This window comes from Hipposideros armiger, unplaced genomic scaffold, assembly GCF_001890085.2.
Source record: "Hipposideros armiger isolate ML-2016 unplaced genomic scaffold, ASM189008v1 scaffold_104, whole genome shotgun sequence".
NCBI classification, from domain to species: Eukaryota; Metazoa; Chordata; class Mammalia; order Chiroptera; family Hipposideridae; genus Hipposideros; species Hipposideros armiger.
Window position 1 is genome coordinate 3028509 of NW_017731454.1, and position 21659 is coordinate 3050167.

The 21659-nt window shown below is 38.2% G+C and overlaps 1 protein-coding gene across 1 annotated transcript in view; it reads right to left on the reverse strand.

Moving 5' to 3' along the window:
• The window catches only part of NEB (nebulin), a 214711-nt gene that overhangs the window by 149788 nt on the left and 43264 nt on the right, over positions 1 to 21659 (reverse strand). The window contains exons 25-39 of the mRNA XM_019646509.1: positions 20659 to 20763; positions 19968 to 20075; positions 19770 to 19883; positions 17157 to 17354; positions 15004 to 15111; positions 13205 to 13303; positions 12319 to 12423; positions 12121 to 12228; positions 10209 to 10520; positions 9896 to 10102; positions 7698 to 7802; positions 6899 to 7006; positions 4819 to 5130; positions 3638 to 3844; positions 1369 to 1473 (exon numbers count right to left, since the gene is read on the reverse strand). Of these exons, the coding sequence (XP_019502054.1) occupies positions 1369 to 1473; positions 3638 to 3844; positions 4819 to 5130; positions 6899 to 7006; positions 7698 to 7802; positions 9896 to 10102; positions 10209 to 10520; positions 12121 to 12228; positions 12319 to 12423; positions 13205 to 13303; positions 15004 to 15111; positions 17157 to 17354; positions 19770 to 19883; positions 19968 to 20075; positions 20659 to 20763 (2301 nt within the window). The remainder of the gene's footprint in view (positions 1 to 1368; positions 1474 to 3637; positions 3845 to 4818; positions 5131 to 6898; positions 7007 to 7697; positions 7803 to 9895; positions 10103 to 10208; positions 10521 to 12120; positions 12229 to 12318; positions 12424 to 13204; positions 13304 to 15003; positions 15112 to 17156; positions 17355 to 19769; positions 19884 to 19967; positions 20076 to 20658; positions 20764 to 21659) is intronic.

Consider the following 21659-nt stretch of genomic DNA (forward strand, 5'->3'; position numbering starts at 1 on the left):
TCATCGGTAGTGTATATATCAGATTTGTTTCTAAAACAATCATTAACTAATACACAGTATGATCTCAGCTGCTTTAAAAATGTATATGTTTGCATAACAAAGCAACTGAAAGGTAATACTATGCTTTGAATGTGGGATAACAGATTTTAAATTTTTTTCATAATTTTCTATATTTTCAACTTTCTTATAATAAGCATGTGATATTTTTCTTTTCTGTTTCTTATAATAAAGCATTTTAAATGTATAGAAAGATATGGATACTAAAATAAATAATTCAGCTGCAGTATAACCCAGTTTTAATTAACCTCAATGTTTAAATATTACATACAAAAACAGGAGGAAATTTTTAAATAAACCAAAAGTGTAAAAATGAGTACTAAAAAAATGTTTATTTAGAGATAGAAATAGAGTCTAAAATGTTAGGAAGAATAACTAAGGCATCTTTTAAAAAATGAACAATTTTATCCAGGTTTGATTATGTTTTTAAATTAGAATTTATCAACTTCTTTTTTTTAAAAAAAGAAAGGAAAACAATTTATAATAGTGAATTTAAACATCACCACCAATTACATACCTAGATTACCTAAAAGAAGCTAGTTACATACAAAAAAGAGTTTCTAAAGAAAATTACAATAAACTTTTTTAGAAGTTTTAATAAATAACAGGAACAAAAGTTAAGTAAAGTAATACTGTCCTTAATACAGACTATGCACTACTGTATTTTCCCAATCTTGTATATCTTGGTTTGTTCCACTTTATAAAAAATGGAACATAGCCTACTAGGTTGATTTTATAACCCACTCATGAGTCAGCGCCCAGTTTGGAAAAGTCTGCAGTAAGCAAAATTGTGTGGTAGCCTCTAGTCTCATATTCTATGATATGAGTCCAATTTGAAGACTGTTGGTTGGCCCCTGTACACGGAGGGCAAGGAGAGACTGCAGAAAGAGGCAGGCTGCTCCAGATTGGTAGGTGCAGGTTTAATAACCAAGAGAACTTACATATGAGGCTTGGTTTAGGTGGCCTCATAGTAGATCTCTGTACCTGCTGGCCAGAATCTTAAAAGTTTATATAGAGGCCTTAACGGGGTTCAGCCCCTTATACCATCCAGATGGTCTCAATAACACATTGCTTTCTGAAGGCTGAGCTCTTGAAAATGGCTCCCACTGTGGAAACGGTAGGCAGAATATGCAATCCAAGGAGAGGCAAGGGCCAACTGGCTCTCACATCTTTGTGACCTCCTCCAACAGAGACTCACAGGGGCCACAGTCAGCTTATTGCCCTTAAAATTCTCAGTGCTACAGTTACCCAGAACTGGGAAGGAGGCATCCGCATTAGCAATATGCAACTGGCATCAGGACAAATACTCACATCACTCATGTTGAGGGCGTTGACCTTGGCTTGAATAAACTGAGGCAATTCAGAGTCTATAGTGTACTTGTGCTTCAGTTTCTCCCCCTCCACCTTGTAGTTCAACTGAAAACAAAGCAGACAGCATGCAAATGTCATTAACTGACATAATGTAAGTTTCATCAAACACACACTCCTTTAAAAAGGAAGGCTGTCATTTGTGCTTCTCCATGTACAGGCCTACCCCAGGGATATTGTGGGTTTGGTTCCAGACCACTGCAATAAAGTGAATATCTCCGGAAAGCAAGTCACGTGAATATTTTAGTTTCCCGTGCCCATAAAAGTTATGTTGACACTATACCATACACTATTAAGTTTGCAAGAGCATTATGTCTAAAAAAGTATTCATAACCTAATTAAAAACTACTTTATTGCTAAAAAATGCTATCCATCATCTGAGCCTTCAGTGAGTCGTAATCTTATTGCTGCTGGAGGGTATTACCGTCAATTTGTAAAAAAGGCAATATCTGTGCAGCGCAAAAAAGTGAAGCACAATAGAACGAGTCATGCCTGTACAAGGCACATACCTAAACTATCACACAGAGGGGGAGTTTGTAGACACATTCATTTACTCGTTTCATCAACATTTATTGGACAGCACTCTGGGCTAGGTAGGGTGGTAGGTTCTGTGTTTAAAGGATTGAAAATAGGCAGACCTGTCCTTTTGGCGCTCACAGCCAAGTAGAGGAGACAGAGAATAAACACATAAACTATAAGGCAGAGCTAGAATTTGTGATGTGTTGTAACTAAAATGTCTTTAGGGAAGAAACAAGGGTGGTCAGCAAAGGGCTCTCCAAGAACGTAACATTGAAGAAAAGGGAGGGGTCCAGGCAGGAAAAGAGCATTCAGGGTCCTCAGTTTGGAACGGGTGCAGCCAGCCTGAGGGGCGGAGGCCGGCCCCCATCACAAATCAGGAGTGCGCTGAGAAGGCCAGAGACAGAACTAGGATGGGGACAAGGACATGGAGCAGGGGGCCTTGTCAGCCAAGTTAACAAGTTTAGATTTTACTTTCAGTTCAAGGAGAAGTTAGGAAGTGGTTTTGAGTATACGAGGGGCAAGATTGGATTTATGTTTTAAGATGGCCTCTTTGGTCTTCGCGTGTGCCCCAAGGCAAGCAGTCCAGCTAACAGGCTATGGCAGCTGTCCATATGAGACAGATGGAAGACGGAATTAGGATTGGTGGCGGCTGAAGACAGAGAGCTGCTCCGACAGAATGGCTGACAGAGGTTTAAGAGGCTGACTCAGCAGATGTTTTGGATGTGGGGTTCACACAGAGAGGCCTCAGCGGTAACAGCCAGGTTTCTGGCTTGAGTAACCAGGTAGAAGTTGATGGCATTTATCAGGAAGGGAAAAACTTAATTAGTGGGGGTACAGTTTTCCTTGCTAACTGGAAAAACACAGTGAGAAGTGACCCCTTGGTCAGTACAAAAAAAATCAGAAGAATCTACACCATTTATTACCACTAATGTAGAATTACTCTGGAAAATCTGCGGTAATGTGGGAAGAGGGACTGGCCCGAGAAACAAAATTCATAAATAATCCTCACATCTAAGCCCAGCAAAGCATTCCCCACCTCCCAATATCTGGGGCTAAAAACACAAAGTATTCCCTTCTTTGATTTTTTTTACATACCTCTCTCTTTCTGGTGGAGGTACGTTAACAGAACTTTGAAATTGCCAAATGGGATAATGCACTGAGCACTGTAATTAGCCTCTGACTAAGAATAAGGGTCCAGATAGACCTGGGCTCAGAAATGAGACTCCGGATGACTCTAAAAGTAAACTTGACCTCCTCTCCAAAGGCCTCCCTCTAGACTGCCTCTCAGAACTCTGAGCTATTGAGCAAGTATATTAGAATGTTATTATGCCTCTGCCTGTGTAGCTAAGTAGAAATGTTGCAACTCAGAGCAGTAAGTAGCTTGGTTTGCAGTTCAGGCAGGGTCACAAATATAACAGTAATCATTTCATATATATATGAACATTATATATACATACACAGACTCTACTTTTGGAAAATAAAGCAAATTTGGAACATCCTCCTTCTCCCTTCCTTATTCTTCCTATGTTCACGTGACAAGTTGCTTCAAAAGTAAAACCTTTTGACTATACTTCTGAAAGCAGTTGATTGGGTAGCATAGATGGAGCGTCATGTATTGAATTAAGAAGGATGGTGGAGTGGCTCTGATGCGGGGTTATTTGTGAGCAAACACTTCTGAAGGGAAACCACTTACATCACTCAGCTGCTTTGTGTTGTGCTGAGCCAAAACCATGCCCATGGAATCAGACACACTTGTGAACTTGATGGTATCTGGGTGCTGTCGATACTTCCTCTCACTTATTGCATCACCTGCTTTCTTGGCCTTCTCAACATCCAGAGAACCAATAGGAATCCATCCAATGCCTTTGAAGAAGGTGTTGTACTCATCTTTATATACATTCTGTAAAAGAGTAATCTCATATGAGGAGATATCTTAAAGCATAGTCTACGGATGTTTCTGAAATCTTCCCTTCTATCCAGGGGGAGATGAATAGCAACCTTTTCAGCATGCTCGCATCTGTAAGGGAGCTTTGGGCTATGTCTGCCACAGAGTTTTTTACGCAGAATTTAGTAATAAGACAAAGCAGTTGCTTTGTTGGAGTGCATTATACAACACAGAGGGTATCGAGGCTACATGTTTCCATGGTATTGCTACAAAATATTGCATCTCTTTTGACAATAAATTGGGCTTTCCTTTTGATTTCACTGAAAACTCCACAACTTTGAATTTCACCCACGTTGTCCACCTCGGTTGGTCCTGACCTCAGGTGGGGGGAGACATTTTCATTGAACAACAATAAATGGATATGACTCCTGCCCTTTACAGAGGAGCCTTATAGAAATCTGCATCCTATGGAAGGAAAAGCCCTGAATATTAAACACCCTCCCCATGCAGCTCTCCATGAATCATGCCGCAATCACAGAGCCTTCCTGGTTCATTTTAGATGACTCATTACATGCATGAGAGTGTGACCTTAAGTTTAAAAACGTCAAGAATAACTTTCCTGAATTCAGAAAGAGCAGAGAAGGTTCCTATTCTGCCTTATACACAATGAAGCAGGTCTGCCTGAAGCAACCATTTCCTCTTGTTGGGGATGAAGGTGGCTTATATGCTTAGTGGAATATGGTTTTATCTTTGACCCAGAAGTTAATAAAGACAATGTCAATGATTACAATAGGGGCATAGGAAACTGGCAAAAACACAGCTTATCTAGCATGCCTTTGTTAGTCTTTCAATAACGATTGTTTCTTGTAAAGTACATGTTTCAATATCTTACTGCATGTGAAGTCTACGAAAATAGGAAGAAATGATCATCCCTTAAGTACCAGCATCTTAAGTACCCAGCATGGGTTGGTTCTGTTGCACATACTTACTTCACTCTGAATTTGATTCGCGTTCTTGGTGTGCTGGACATTCATGGCATCAGGTAGGTACGTGTAGTGATGCGTCGGTTGTTTGTAGTTGACGTTGGTGGCAACATCCTGAGCCATCCGTGCAGCTGTGATGCTAACCATGTCTCCAGGGGTGTGGTAGCTGGTTTTGGTCTTCTCATAGTTTTTCCTGTATTCACGGTCAGACTGCAGCTTTGCCACATTCATGTAGTGGACCAGCTTGGGATCATCTTGGAGGCTTCTAAAACCCACATGCTTTCCCTTTGACTTTTCATAAGATTCCTTGTATTTATACTGTGGGAGGAGGGGCAGAATTTGGTTAGCAAAGTCCTAGGCATTGGTAACATTAGGTGCAGCAATTATGTTCAAACACGAAGGCACTCAGTACATTGCGGCTTTCTGGAAGATTGTACAAGAAATGAAAACCATATGCCTTCACACACACCCCAGAAAGTTCAGAGACAGAGCATCTATTTCCATCATGTTATAGATGGGTGTCATGATAAACTCAGGGCCCATTTCTTTTCTTTGCTAGTAATCCAATAGGTGATTTGCATGTAGAACTTCTATTTAAAGCCAACTGAATTTTCACACTCAATAGAAACATGACACATTCCAAATATAAGACCAATATCTCTTGGTTATCCAGGGTGGTGAATTTTCTGAGTCCATGATGTTATTTCACATCATGGAATTTTAGAAGTTATTGGGGAAACCTTTCATTTTCTGTTGTGATTCGCCTAGTGATATGTACACAACAGGTGCAGAAGAAATTCTAAAGAACTCTATGCGTGAGACATTTACACTCATATCTTCTTGGGGTGGGGGGTGGAAAACATTACTGTGTTCGTTGCCTAGGTTGGCCTAATAAAACAAGACCCCCCTTCTTTTCAGGTGGTGTCAATTTAGATACCGCATAGACAGGTAGCTGGGCCTTCACCCACCCATTTCTCAGCAGTTATTCTCTAAGCTCACTGCTCAGACAATGGCAGATGAATTAAGGAATTACAGTAAGGACAGGAACCACTGCAAGCTTTCCCAATCAGTAAAAACCTAACCACAAAAGCTCTGTTGTCCAAGATCTGACCTCTGGAATCGGCAGTCAGGTGTAGACTGAGCTATACTGTCTGTAATGGTCCAAACCTCAATTTTTTACATAAAAGAATTCAAGTCCACCTAAACTATACAGACACTCTCTGTTCCTGCCATTTCAGCACCAATTTACCAACAAGAGTTACCAAGCAAACGAATCATCAAGTAATCTCTAAGCATGTTAGAAAAAGCTCTGTGTAAGTGCTAAAAAAAAAAAAAGGTAATGTCATACCCTAGACTTTCACTTTCTCCTTAAATTAGAAATGTATTTCACAGTGATGTGCAAAACCTCTGAAGAACATGTTTTCAGCACCAGCTGTAGAATTCTTTTACCCCTATCTCCCATGTGGTCTGCACATGGGTGGCTTCTTTCTTCTCTTCTCAGATCAAGCTTTATAGCCCTTGGAACAGTGTGTGACAGTGTGTGACAGTGCGGTCTACATAACATGCATGCTTTTTGAAAATTTGGTTTTCCAGAGATGGGAAGATGAATAAGTGCATACTTTTTCTGTTATAGATGAAATGGGCATCAATTTATATTAATCAAAAGTGGGCTGTTGCCCATTTGGCATATAAAATCCGTACATTGTATGTAACATCTTTTTAATCTTCTTAATACAATTATAATGTAGGCAGGCACCTGAATTTCACATTAGTTAGTGTCAGTCAGGGTGTTCCCATGGAAAATAAATGTGGGCTGTCAGGGAAAGTGTCAGTGAAGGTCACCTGGGCTATGAATCAGGGGAGAAAGCCGCTGTCAGATTTGTGACAGCTCTACCAAGTAGGGTCAGCTGAAAAGAATCACAAAACATTGAAAAAGTGACAGGTTCCCAAAACAATATTTTGTGGAGAATTTAAATGTCATTAATTCAACATATTGTTTTCAATGTGGTATTGTTTAAAGAAATACACATTTGATTCCTGTTTTTAAAAGGCAATCACCCGGATTTCACCTAAAATGTTTACTCACGTCACTGGCAATGTTTCTTGATGCTTTGGCTGCAGTGATGGGAATAGCGTCCGCCAGCACATTGTTGCCTTTGGCTATTAAATCATGCCAGTCCCGTTTATAACAGACCTGTGACAGAAAAACAAAGATGTCAGCATGCTGCGGATGAATCAGCTAAAGTGATTCCTCAGCTGCTGGGATGGTTTTGTTCCTTTCCAGATAGAAGCTAAAAGAAGCTTCTATAGAATGTGCTGTCTCAGGAAGTCACAGTAACAAAGTGTCACACTTTGTGTCGCTTGAAATTACTGGACTCTACACTAATTATTCACCCAAATCTGATGGGATATTGAGACAGTAGAGTGAAACCAGAGGAGCCCAGTACAGGTTCTAGAAACGATGGTGTGTTTGAGGACTACTTAGAGAAAAGGAACTTGTTCAGTTTTATGAAAAGAAGGTCAAGGGAAGACCTGATGGTTAGCCTTAGAAATTTTAGCGTTGTTGTAAAAAAAAAGGAGGGGGCAGATTTCATTTATCTTTTTTTTTTTTTGAGGATAATCGCCTCCACATGCAAAAACAGGAAAACTAAGTAGAAGTTTTAGAGAACTAGATGTTGAGCTCTACAGAGAGAATGCTAGACCCTTTAGAGTTGTCCCTTGAAAAGGCCAACTCAAGGAATACAGAACCATCATGATGGGAAATGCTCCAATGGGGGCTATGTGGAAATTGACCTAAATAACTGTGAAGGCTTCATCATACTCTTGACATTCTATTATTTTCTCAACGGGTTTGGATTTCACACTCCATCAAAGACCCTACTTACATCACTTATGTTGTAAGCATTGCACTTGGCCTGGAGAAACTGAGGAAGATCAGGGCTTATAGTGTATTTATGTTTCACATCTTCTCCTTTAGCTTTGTATAATCTCTGCAACACAGAGTCACAAAAATAAAGTTCATTATGGATAGCACAAAAAAGAAAATACATTAACTTATACAATAACTTAAAGGAGTTATTCCTAGCACAATCCCCCACTATTTCTATTGTTTAACAAGTATCAAAGGCATTTTCATATTTTTAAGAAACTCAAGTATCTTGCTGTCTTTCAGAAGACCCAACAACTCTGTGTATTAAAATAGAGAGAAAAAAATCCTTAAAATAGAAATCTGCCAGAAACAAATGAAAAATACATTCAAATGGGAAACCCTAACATGAATAACAGAATTCACCAAAGCCAGAAAGTTCAATTCTTTGCTAGTGGAGTGAATAGTTCTTAAACTATTGTTTTGTTTTGTTTTGACTTTCTATTCTTAGAGAGAAAATGTAGTTAGAATGAGTCTTTCGCTTCTGCTAAAAACTTTCCAATTATAATTGTATCAGTAAAAGCATTAATTTCCTCATAATATATGGGGTGCTTATACATAAATCCAGTATACTCAAAAGGTTTACCATTTCATATTTACCCTGTTTTGTCATTTAAAGATGCCTGAGAAATATAAAAGTGTATGATGTAGAAATCATATTGTATCCTCCTCTTGTTAATGGAAAAGAAGGAAATTGCTTAATTTCTAAAACTAAAACACATCTGGATTCAAAAGTAGATTTTCCATCTCTTGATTGTCATTTATCATATATACCTCCACTTCCCAACATGCCTATGTGGGATATCACATGTAAACTGGTATGTGTGTATCACAAGTCTGAAATGGCTGATATCTAAATGAATCTCCAAATACTAAATAACTTCTTCTAGGAGTCCAAGAGCTTAGAAACCATATCTAAGCATTCACAGAATCTCATTAATTGTACCTTCTAAACATCTCCTTTCCCATTGCTACCGCCTTCCTTCAAGTCCAAATGAGCCTTCTGTTGGATAACTGTAACAGCTATCCAATTCATCTCCTTGTCTCCAGCCTCTCCCTTCTCCAATACAGCCTCTGCACTTTTTGCCAGAGTTATCTTTTAAAACAAAGACCTGATAATGCCCCTCTATGGATTAAAAATATTCAATACCTCCTGTTGCCTAACCTATAATGTCCAGACTATAAATTAGTGTACAAGACTCTCAATAATCAGGCTACAATCCTGAACCCTTCACTGTCCTTCCATTCATTGCTTCTTGACTGTCGTTATGTTTTTCCTTTTCAGGAGTGCATCCTTCCCTCATTTGCCGGGAAAGCTCTGGTAGGCAGCCACTCTCTTCCCTTGTACTTACTTAGCACATGCCTGTCCTGTAGCAATCATCTCTCCGAATGGCAGTGCTGTTTCTATCTATGCCTTGTCTTACACAGTTGTCCTATATCCTTGTTATATCCTATCTCCCACTAATCCTCATCTATTTAATCTTTATACCATCAGCACATAATACAGTGCCTGGCACATGGAAGGTGTTCAAAAACATTCATTCAATGAATTTTTTAATGAATGCTTTTGATGTCCCTTTAACTGTCCTATACACCAAATTTTCCTTTATCTGACTTTAACCAGACCATAAACATTGCTCATGGACAGGCAGGCAAACAATATACTAACCTCCATGAAGACATAAGTAAAAAAATAATAATAATCTATAATAATTATACATGATGATTGAGGAGTAAAATGATATATATAGAATTGAATATGATGAATTTGCCACAATAAAATGTCTGGGATTTAAGCTTAAATTGTGTGTGTGTGTGTGTGTGAGTGTGTGTGTGTGTGTGTGTGTGTGTGTGTGTGTGATACTACAGTAGAATTTCATGCACCATGCTAAATTTATCCAATAACATGGTATTTTAAGGCAGTTAAAAAGAAAGAGGTTTTTAAATGGGAGGTAAAAACCTAGATAGAAGAAAAAGAAACTATTAGTGCCCAAACTAAAAATAATTATAAATTATTATATTAAATTTTAAATTAAAAAATAAAGTAATTTCAAAAGGAAAAGATATTGGCATAGAAGAATAACACAATTTGAGCTGATATTTCTTTTATTAAAAACCTCCCCCCATCTTCTATCCCCTCTGTTTTGTTGTACTCACATCACTGGTTTGCTGTGTGTTCTGTTTTGCCTGGACCATCACTGGTGAGTCCACGATGCTGGTAAATTTGAGAGTGTCTGGATGTTGCCTGTACTTCTTTTCACTCAGAGCATCACCCGCTTTCTTAACTTTTTCTACATCCAGACTCCCAATAGGTACCCAGCCAATACCCTTCATCCAGTTGTTGAAGTCTTCCTTGTAGACATTCTACAGCAAAGAGATAAAAAGAGGAGTAAGTGCCCCAGGCAAGGGGTTCTCTCACACAGGCTCCGACCTCAGAGGGGGACTGCCTTGTGGAGTAAATGTCACTTACATCGCTCTGTATGTGCATCATGTTCTTAGACAATTCCAGGTCCATGGCATCAGGCAGGTAGGTGTAATGATGCAGCAAATGCTTATAGTTGGTGTTGCTGACAATATCCTGAGCTTTCTTAGCTGCCACAACATTGAACATATCATGGGGCGTGTTGTATTTTGTCTTTGTCTTCTCATAGTCTTTTTTATACTCTCGGTCCGATTGTATCTTGGCTACATTCATGTAATGAACCAGTTTAGGATCATCTTGGAGATTTCGGAAGCCAACCATTTTCCCTTTGGCTTTTTCATAATCTTTTTTGTACTGAACCTGATGGAAATAAAGGTGGGCATATTTTCAAATGTAGTCATGAAGACTTTACTGGACAATCAGACCATGATTTAAAGCAAATGAGCTTTCCAGAAATGACTTCAACAAACAAATAATTACATGTTTGTTTGCATATATTTTGAAATGTTGCCAGGTAAAATGAAAATGTTAGTTTGAGCCCATTTGATTGTACCTGCTTCTGCCACCCGAGAGAGAGGTTGGGGTGGGGTCCTAATTGTAATTCTTTTCAGTGACAAAGTGAAACTCAGACAGTGGAAAAGACAAATGAAAAGATAAACATTTCACAATCCCTACCAATTACATTGTGTTGCTAAAGAAAATCCCAAATAGTTGGCTATCTGATTAGTGGTATAATTTTACTACTACCACCACCACTACTACTACTACTACTAGTAGTAGTAGTAGTAGTAGTAATAGTAGTAGCAGCAGCAGTAGCAGTAGTAGCAGTAGTGGTGATAGTAATAGTAGTAGTATTAATAGTAGTAGTAGTACTACTAGTCATAGAATTTTAATGAGTCTTTGCATATTCACAGGGAGACCCAGAGCCAGTAGTGTGTAAACACTAACTGGCTTTGAAAAATAAAATGAGGAGAATGGAGCTTCCTTGGGAGAGACCTGGGAAGCAACCTGGGAAACTGAGAAGCAGAGTTGTGAGGGAAGGTTTGTGTGTATATGGGGGTCAGGTGGCTGGAGGAGGAGAGCACCCACAGAGAAAGGGGGTCAGTGAGAAATTCTGGATGGCAGGGCCTTTAAGACACAGGCATTATTTATTCACCTGTCACATATTTACACTGGTGCACTGTCCACTTCATTGTAAATACTCAGTCAAGTTGTGCTTGGGACTTGGGGAAATCATGTTCCATGCCTGGACCATGCAGAGCGGAAAGAGAAGGAATTCAGGGGAGGAGAGCCCAGGGAAACCAGAGCAGTGCCATCATGTGCAAACCAGAAGACAGGTGGCTGAAAACAAAAGCCTCAGGACACCCGCAGCAATCACAGGGAGGGTGCCCCACTTCCTATAGGACAACAGGTAGGGACTTGAGTCAATTTTCCTTAATTCTCAAAGAGCAAAGTGGCTTCAGCTCACAGCTGGGTTAAAGGAAGAGAGCAAGAGAAGCAAAGTTCCTAACTTTAATGGAACCTAGTGACTAACTCTTAGGGGCTATGAAACTGGAGGACAGTTCATCCATCTGTAAAAGCAATGAAGTAAAAAGAAAGAAGTAAGGGAAGGGGGCATTCATATACATTAATCAAGTCTTGAGATAATATTTTACCCTCAGGAGTCTATTATGACTTCAATAGTAAGTAACTTATTTATTTCCATAAGAGAGAGAATGTGAATTTGTGTAGAAATATAGATGAGAATTTTAAATTCGAGTGCTTGATTAGCACTGATCAGTAAAGGTTATGTGAATCCTGACCCCCAAGAAATTCAGATCCATTGAGGGAACTTTCCTTCTTGAATAGTTTGCAACTAGACTTGCTTCCATTCGGGGACAGGAGATGAGGTGACTTTTGGGTAACAAGCCCACCCCACCCACATTTTCTAGTCACACAGGTGGCCACCAGTTGGACTTACATCACTCGCCGCCTGCCTGGCCGCTTTGGCAGCTTTGATGGGAATCGCATCGGTTCTCAGGTCATATCCCTTTTTGCTCAAATCTTTCAAATCTGCTTTGTACATATTCTGAAAGAAAAAAAAGTCATTCAATTGTAAGTCAGTCTTCGCTTAGAAAAGGCTTCTCATGCAACTCAGCAGCTGAGCCCGTGCACTCACCTCACTGATGTTGTAGGCATTGACTTTAGCCTGAATGAACTGGGGCAGGTCAGCTGGCAGGCTGTACTTGTGAATCATTTTCTCTCCTTTGGCTTTGTAGGCAATCTGAGAGAGAGAAAAATATGTATGCATAAACAAACAGGGTTTAATGGCACAGGAAAAGAATTTCAGAGCCGATCACATTGCACAGAGGTGCTTTTCATGAAAGACTGTTGGTGCTGTCCCCATATTCGCCTGCAAATATCTGTAGGCATTTAAGGTCTCATGCGCATTCGCACAGAGTCCTATCTTTGTGCTGGCTCAGCCTTGACAAAGGTCCCTTGGTATGTGTGCACTAGGAACTGCCAGACCTACGTAGGGGCACCTGGAGGAAATTAGTCCAGGAAAGTGACCCGATGAAAATGTTAGCCTGCAGACAATTTGCTGAGCATAGGAAAGGCTCATAGAGTGGGAATTACACCAAACATCTATATTATACTTTGTAGGCTGCTAAAGGGGCTGAGGGGTAAATTTCACTATATAATATTTTTGTCTTAGCTCTGACTTAAAATATAACTCCATATGATGTAGTGCCTATGTTCATTTTCCTGCTCTTTTCTAGAAATAGGCATGTAGTGTTTCTTATCAAGAGAAGCCCCCCTTACATTCTCCTTGGAAAGCAATGTCAAACGATTGAAAGGACAGTCAGGGCAATATACATAAAACTCTAAAAATACATATTAGGTGTGCTTTATTAATGAAAAGCTGGGGGAATTACACAGTTGCTCATGTAACTGAGACTCTTTTGATTGCATAAGAACTACAGGTCATCGGTACATTTGCAATACAAATGAATTTTGTACTAGTTGACGTTTTTTATTAAAACATTGATAGGATTAACACTTACATCACTCTGCTGGGCCTGGTTAATTTTAGACTGTACTATAATCGGAGCATCTTCAATCGAGGTAAACTTGAGAGTGTCTGGATGTTGGCGATATTTTTTCTGTTTGGAGCAGTGAAAAAAAACAACAATAATATTACTTACACTGAAGTAAATAAAAATTCTTGAAATTTTGGAGAGACAGACTTTTTCCTGATTTAAAATGTAAAAATACTAGATTTTTGGTTGACTTGGGGAGAAAAAATGAGTACAATACAAAAACCAATGTTTAAAAAATCGACTAAATCTTGGATTTTTGAGGGGCAGTACAGAACAATACCACTCTCAGGAACCAGACTTGACTCTCGTAATTTCCTACTTATAATGTGGAAGAGGGCACTCTCAGCTAAGCAGAATCCAGAAATATCACACAGTTTTCTAAAAAGTTAACAGAAAACCATGTAGAAAAACAATTTGGAGTGTCTATGCCTGACACTAACAAGTACTCAGGGATGTCATTTTCCCTGTCACTCCATCAGCCACTGAAGTAAAGAAGCTGCCTGGTTGAAAGGGAGGGGGAATTGAGGAATTAAGATGACAGCTAGGGATTGTAATAAAGAGAGGGAGAGCTTTTGCTGTGCAAACCTTAATATGATTGGTACACAGACTTTTACAACAGTGCTAAAGAGGCACAGGGAGAGAACATTGGAAGGTGCTCCAACGTGGAGCTGGCAACTTCTAGCTCCCTGAATTCCTATGTTCTTCTCCATTTATTCTCCCAGTTCTCTTCCTTTGTGCATGTTATACATCCCACTCCTGTGTACATAGTGGCATCACTCCATCAACTTCAGACTTCTGACAACTACCAACACAGAAGAGCTTTTTCTGAAAAATCTGAGTAGAAAAATGGTTTTCACCCAAGGCAAATGAAAGCACAAAACAAGAACAAAATCATGTGGAAGACAATGCTCACTGAGCACCTCTGTCCTTTCTTTATGTAGCCTCAACCTTGATGATGGATTCACCTGACAGTAGTGGGAATGTTTTGCTGTTGGCAGAGAAGGGACAGATAACCTGGCTGCTGTAAGACTGTAAGGTCATCATTTTTTCTTAGACTAAGTAATAATTTATATACTACTTCAGAGTCATCAAGAATATGACATAGGGTATTAATACTTCAAAAAATCCCATAATATTCATTAGATGCATTATTCATAATCACCAAAAATTGGAAAAAATCCACATGTTCACTAACTGGACAACCAAAATGGAACATAGCCACTTAAAGGAATGCTACTCGATAATAAAAAGGAATTAATTGCAGACACCTGGAGGAACATGGACGAACCTCAAAAACATTATGCTAAATGAAAGAAGCCTGATATAAAGGCAATTTCTAGAAAAGCAAAACTATAGAGACAGAAAGCAGATGAGGAGTTGCCTGGAACTGAAGATGGGAGCAGGATTTTTTCAAGGGAACTTCTTAGGGTACTAGCAGAATTTTAAAATTTAGTTGCAGTGTTGCCTCTACAGCCATATGAACTTATTAAAACTTGTCAGGGATACACTTAAAATAGGTGAATTTTATGGTATGCAAAGTATACCTTGATAAAGTTGTTAAAAATATTTTTATCATGAATTGTTAACATACATGATTTTGGTGATGTAAAGGGGTATGTTTATCTACCAGAATAATTCATGGTAAGTTTTGCCCTCAGCAACAATTGTTAGAGAATGAAGCAGTGAAGGAGGCACTTGCCATGGTTTGGGGGCTTTGAACATGACACATGCACAATTCTCTGTGACACAGGAACTGGCTTTACCTCATTGAGAATGTCTGAAGCTCGCTTTGCCTTTTCCATTTCTAAGGACCCAAAAGGCACCCAGCCACAGCCTTTCATCCAGCTGTTGTAGTCAGCTTTGTAATCGACCTGAAACACCAGAAGAATGGTTAAAATTATTTGGCTCAGCATCATCCTTATTTGTAAAATCATTAACATTTTACCCGAAAGGATGTTTTTAAGATTTCTGACCAGCTTCCTTACTCCATATGTTAAGGTTATTTTAAATATAAATCCTTGGTGAGAGATTTTAACAGCTCTTAGGTTTTCACTGTTTCTCTAGGGGGTATACGTTCCATTTCATGCTTATTTTATAACTGAATGGAAGAATGTGGAACTCTAAGTTCAACCTGAAACAAATGCTAAATTCAAAGCTGTATCTCAAGGAATACAGGAATATAATTGTTATGTTTAGATAATCAAATGTGAGATGATTGCTCACTGTAATTCTAAGCGTTATGCTTCCATGGTCAAATTAGGAGGAGGCCACATTGAAGGTGGATAATTTTGCTCATTTTTGATTAAGTAAGACTTGATAGTAGTTATTTGTACTAAGTATTTGCACGCAATGCCCTTCATGTGCAATGGTCCACTTAGGAGTGCTTCTACATTGGCTAACAATGCACTTAAACACAGTTGCATTTGTTAATTTGCTTATAGAGAACAGTTATCATTTGGCATTGGTCCTATTTTGGTCCTACTTAATGTTATTAAAATAATGAGCTACTCGTGTTGTATAGCTATAGATGGTACCTAACACTTATACTCTAGATATAAAATTCAAATCGTTGTTCTTTGTGTAGACCTTTTAATTGCAATGAAAAATCAAGAAACCATTTGACCCCCACATTTGAGAGGCTCACAATCTATGTGGGAATAAGAAATATAGCAAAAATCAAAAATAAATAAGATACTAATGCTTAGAACAGAATCCTTAGTGATGGAAATGTAGGGTCTTATGTTCATACCAGCATTATTCAAGATAGCCAAAAGATGGAAGCAACCCAAATGTCCACTGACAGATGAATGACTAAACAAAATATAGTACAGTAATACCTTGGTTTATGAGCATAATTCGTTCTGGAAACAAACTACTCATATTGCAAGACATCGCTCGTTTACCACGTTAAAATGTATTAGAAATGTTTGCTAGTCTTGTGGAACACTCGCAAACCACGTTACTCGCAATCCAAGGTTTTATTGTACAATAAAATGGAATATTATTCCGCTTCAAGAAGATAGGAAATTCTGAAACATGCTATAACACTAAAAAACCTTGAGGATATTATGCTAATTGAAATAAGCCAGACCCAAAAAGACATATTGGATGATTCCATTTATATGAGGTCTCTAGAGTAGTCCACCTCATAGAAACAGAAAGTAGAGGGTGGCTGATTGCCAGGGGCTGACAAGGGAGGAAATGGGGAGTTGTTGTTTAATGTGTACAGAGTTTCAGTTTCGCAAGACGAAAAACTTCTGGAGATTGGTTGCACAGCAATGTAATTAACTGCTACTGAACTATAGCCTTAAAAATGGTAGAGATGACAAATTTTATGTTATGTGCATTTTACCACATTTTTAGAAAACAGAATTGTTAGGATAAAATGTTTGATTGTGTAGCTCTGAAACATTAATTTGCCTAAAGAAGTTTTGATTTGCAGAAAAAACCCAGCTAAAAGAAAAACTGATTCTATAAATCATGTATTTTATTTTTAGACAAGACAGCAATCTATGTAAAAAATTATTGACAATGATGAATGTGATCATTATGATAGCTGAGATGATAATAATTGGGAGTTCACCAGGTCCTGTGACCACGCTAAGTATTTTTTGCATACACTCAGATCCTCAAAATAATTCTTTTGTTTTATTCCAAATTTACAAGGACGTTAGACTCAGCAAGGTTGATAACTTTCCCCAAGGGAAGCAGGGATGGGGTGCATGCCAGGCCCAGGTCTCTCGAACTCAAGGGTGTGTTCTTATTGAACCACACAGGTAATTTTCCCATTCCATATTTGCCGCTTACAGAACACAATGCAGATGCCTCTGAGAATTGCCCAAAACATCACTCAACTTAGAAATCTTTTTTAGTTTCCCTATTAAAAAGAGGGACTAGAGAAAATTAGATTACTCACATCGCTCTGCAGTGCATAAGCCTTCTTGGCGAGTTCCACGTTGATGCTATCGGGCGGGTAACTGTAAGTGTGTATGAGGCGCTTATAGTCGATGTCACTGACAATTGCCTGGGATTTCTTAGCTTGAGTGACTGGGAGCATATCAAGAGGTGCTGTGTAGACAGTTTTTGACTTTTCATAGGCTTTACGATATTCACGCTGTGAATAGGAAATTACTATTTATGATCAGAAATCCTCCATGGATTCCCAGAAAAGCACAGATGTCTCGCATAAATGACAAACATAAGTTAAAAAACAGATCCAAACATCTAAGTAGGTTTTTTTCCCCTAAAATTTGTTCAAATGTTACTCATTGTTGAAATGTCTCCAAAAATCATACATGGACAATCCTTCTCAAATCTCTTTTGAGACCAAAGTATTACTTTATTTTAAAACAGGAGTTCTCAAAGACCACTGACAAGCATTATTTCTACTAAGGTAATCTATCCTTTGCAGAGTTTTTCAATAAAAAATTATTTTTTGATTCATCAAAATCATGTGACAATCATTTCATACTTCTGATTTTAATAAAATGACTACTTGATAAATAAATCTGTACACTTGACTTCTTGGCTTTTCTTAAGTCATTTAAAAATAGATAGTTGCTGATTTTTCAACCTTACTATTTTCCTGTTGCTAGTAGATAGGCCCCATTGAGAATCCCAAAGGTTTTTTTACACCAAGTTTAATTTTGGTAACACAATGAAGCTTCAGACTGCAGCAGTTATAAGACCTCAAAGGAGAAAAGTTCGTGAAACTGAGCCATTAAAGTAACCTTGGCCATTATGTACAGTGTTCTCATAAACCAAATGTCCTGACTGAGTCTCAGAAGGCACTTTCATTGGCTGGTTTTCTGGAGTCATTAGACAGGCTGCTGATTAGGTCAAAGTCCCAACTTCAACAGTTCCACTGACCAATTACCTTAACAGAGAAGAAATTCTGACCCAGTGCCTTTAAGAAAATTCTAAACCCGTTATATCTCCCGATATTAAATAAGCATTAAAGACAGTGACCCAAACTAGCAAGTACAGATATGCATTATAAATCTTCTGTAGAAACTCCTATTGCAAGTAATCTAATCTCTCAGTTTTCTTAGGGAATGTGATCTTCCTTCTAATATTTTGTAGGTAGTCACTGTCACTGAATAAATTTATCACTTAATTATAAGCTCTAGATCCTAGTTTATGAGAATAAAATATGGAATCTTTCTGATGGTATTCAAGCACACTGAAAAAATACAGTTTGTCTTTATTAGAAATAAACTGATAAAGCAATGTTGCAAAAGCAGTTGATGTATGGAAGTGTTTTTGACTAAATTGTTTTGACTCTTTTGTTCATGTTTATACCAGCTCACACATACCTGAAAGTATAAAATGTTGACAAAGGTCCAAATGGGTTTAAGAGATTCTTTTAAAAAGCTATGCATGTTCTATATCTGCAACTTTGCATTTAGCCTGAATATTATGTGAATCTGACTCCTCATTGACTATCTTTTTTGGTTGCCAACATCAATCATTTAAAATGTATTTATTGAGCACTTATTGTGTGCCTAGTGTTCTAGTGCATCCTGTGATAGGATGAAAAGCAAAAGATAAAGATACATGTGCTGTCAACAGAGAGCTATAACCTCTTTTTAGTTAAGAAGGGATAAGGAACTAGAGAACAAGATAGTTTTATGTATGTAAGCACCTTATACTGACATAATTCAAAGTGAAGTTATTAGATAAAATAACTGAATGGGATGTTTTAAAGTGCTATATGACTATATGGTAAGTATAAAATGAATTAAAGAACACATGGATAAAATGAAAGCAAATAATATAAACATTCTTCTTTTTAATCATGAAAAACTAATATTTGCAAGCTATGTTGAACATTCTTACCACTTCCAAGTGACTTTCTAAACATTTTTTAAACACACCGAATACTGCAATTCGCAATAGTAGGGGCTCACTTCTCTATAGTACGAATTGTAACCAAAAGGTACTAGATGGCCCAGCCTTAGGGAATCTATAAATTCTCTGAAATTCAGGCAAAAGACATTTTAAAAAAGTTTGTTTTTCTAGATGGATGATCCAAATCTTTTATCAGATTCTCAAAGGAGCCTATAATCAATTCTTGGACCTATGCCAATACTAATTATCAAAGTCAATAAACAGCAATGATGGCTATCCTAAGATCTTTATCCGTGACTCATGATTTTCTTCCAGAATAAAGGCAACTTTTAAAAGCATCATTTTAAAGGTTATTTTTCAATTGGAAGAAAATGTGAAAACACCTAGTGATGTTTTCCAAAAGGTTTGAGAATTACAACCAATATTCTATTAAATACTAACACATTTTTCACATTTTTCAAAGTGAAATGGACCTAAAGTACAAACTGGTAATTTCTCTCCTCAGTTGTGAGAGGTGCAGGAATCTGGGAGGGATCTAAACTTCTCCCCAGCAGTTTGTTGCTGTGAACCTGAGAAAACTCATGCATATGGAATCCTTTTACATGCTTCACAGGGATGTTCATGTTCACAGGGACACCATCTTGAAAACAAGATAGATGTATTACACAAAAACACTCACATCACTCTGCATTTTGGCTGTCTTCATAGAGTGTAGCATCTTGGGATCATCATTAATGCTGAGGGCTCCAATCATTTTCCCTTTGTTTTTTTCATAGTCTTTCTTGTACATCACCTACAAAGACATCACACATGCCAGGTCCTGCTCATCAGGGAACATCACTGAGCCCCCCTGCCCGGGTCCCCAGGCCATACTCACATCACTAGCATTCTTGCTGTTGGCTTTGGCTGCCAGCAGGGGAATGGCATCCACTTTAATGTCAAACTTCTTAGCTTTGCTCTTCTCCCAGTCGTACTTATAAATGTTCTGGATAGGGAAATTTCAGCAAAGGAATTGTGAAAACAACATCTAACACAGAGTCACCCAGTAAAAATTAAAAGAAAAACAAACCAAAATCATTGAAAATTTGTAGATGTGGACTTATTTCACCTGTAAATACTATGTTTACCAAATGGTAGTATAACTACTGATTTATCTATCATTCGGCTTTGTCCCCCCACCACCAAATAAGTATAATATACTCTCTCTAATAGTCTGTTAACTTTCTGAAGTTCTGCTATCCCAATGTATAAAGGATAATATACAATGAAAACCACTTGGAGAAAGTGACATTTGACATTTACATAAAAAATGTCTTATAACACTCTAGGGATTAGCAGAGGGGTAATTAAGAGAATGTTTCTGATAGTGACAGAGACTGTGGAAAATGTAATCTGATAGCTAAGTAAGAACCTTAAGACTATTTAGGCCTTAAAAGCTCCACTTAAACCCTGGTTAAAAATTTCAGCAGTTGTTTGTTTGCGTAACTTCTAGTCTGGCCTTTGTAAACACCTATACCATTTCCTCTTAGGCACACACAAACATAGTATGCTGTGACCTTGGTACTTACATCGCTCAGGTTATAGGCATTGACTCTGTGTTGGATAAACTGTGGAGCATCTGCTGGTACGTTGCACTTGAACTTCTCACTTTCGTGTTTTGCTTTGTAGTTCAGCTGAAAAAAGAGTAGAGGGTAGCCAAACAGTTCAGTAGAAGGTAGGAACTTCCTTGAATTTACGTTTACTACTGTTCTTAGGAAAATGTCTCAAAGAAAGAGTCAATCCAGTAGAAGTGCAGTACAAGGTCCAGACTCTCAGTCCCTCTTCTGGGATTGTAGTGTAACCAAACTTTGGGTTGTCATTTTGTAAACACTATCACAATGAATATATGGGGAACTTATTGTTTGATCTAAACTTCTAGGCTGTATCTTGAAGGCATGAACACCCAAAATCTAAGAAATTCTGTAATCATAACACTAACAAAAATAATAATTATTCTAAGTAAGTTGCTAGTACAGTTTAAAAGATATGTGAATTCTTATTAAACCTACAAAAGATAGGACTTTATTTAACACTTTAAAAAAATGACATTAGGTGCAAGGAAGGGAATGTGAAGAGGGGACGGGGCTGTTGAATTGTTGAGCTAAAGACCAATGGACAAGACTGAGGATTGTACAATATGCATCTCCAAAACAGAGCCGGCGGCCTCACCAGGCCAACGAGAAGAGCGTTGGAGACTGAGCTTGCAAACAGCGCCATATTCTTCTGCAACTGGCCAAGTTCAGCAGGGTCAGTGATGTTAGTGATTAAGCTGTTCTTTCTGGGGCACAAAATATTAATATGCTAAGAAGCATACATACCAATATGACTTATATTGGTTTTACTGACACCATTCTCTTCTTTACCAATTGCTCATGAGCTAATTCGCGTTACTAAAACACATTTCATAGTAAAACACACTGTATATTTTATTGTCCTCAGGATTTAGCTGTGTTAGCACCATGCTACTCCAAGTGGGTTCTACCCATCAGCTGCAGCAGTACCATCAGCTTTTAGAGTCAGAATAGTGGGT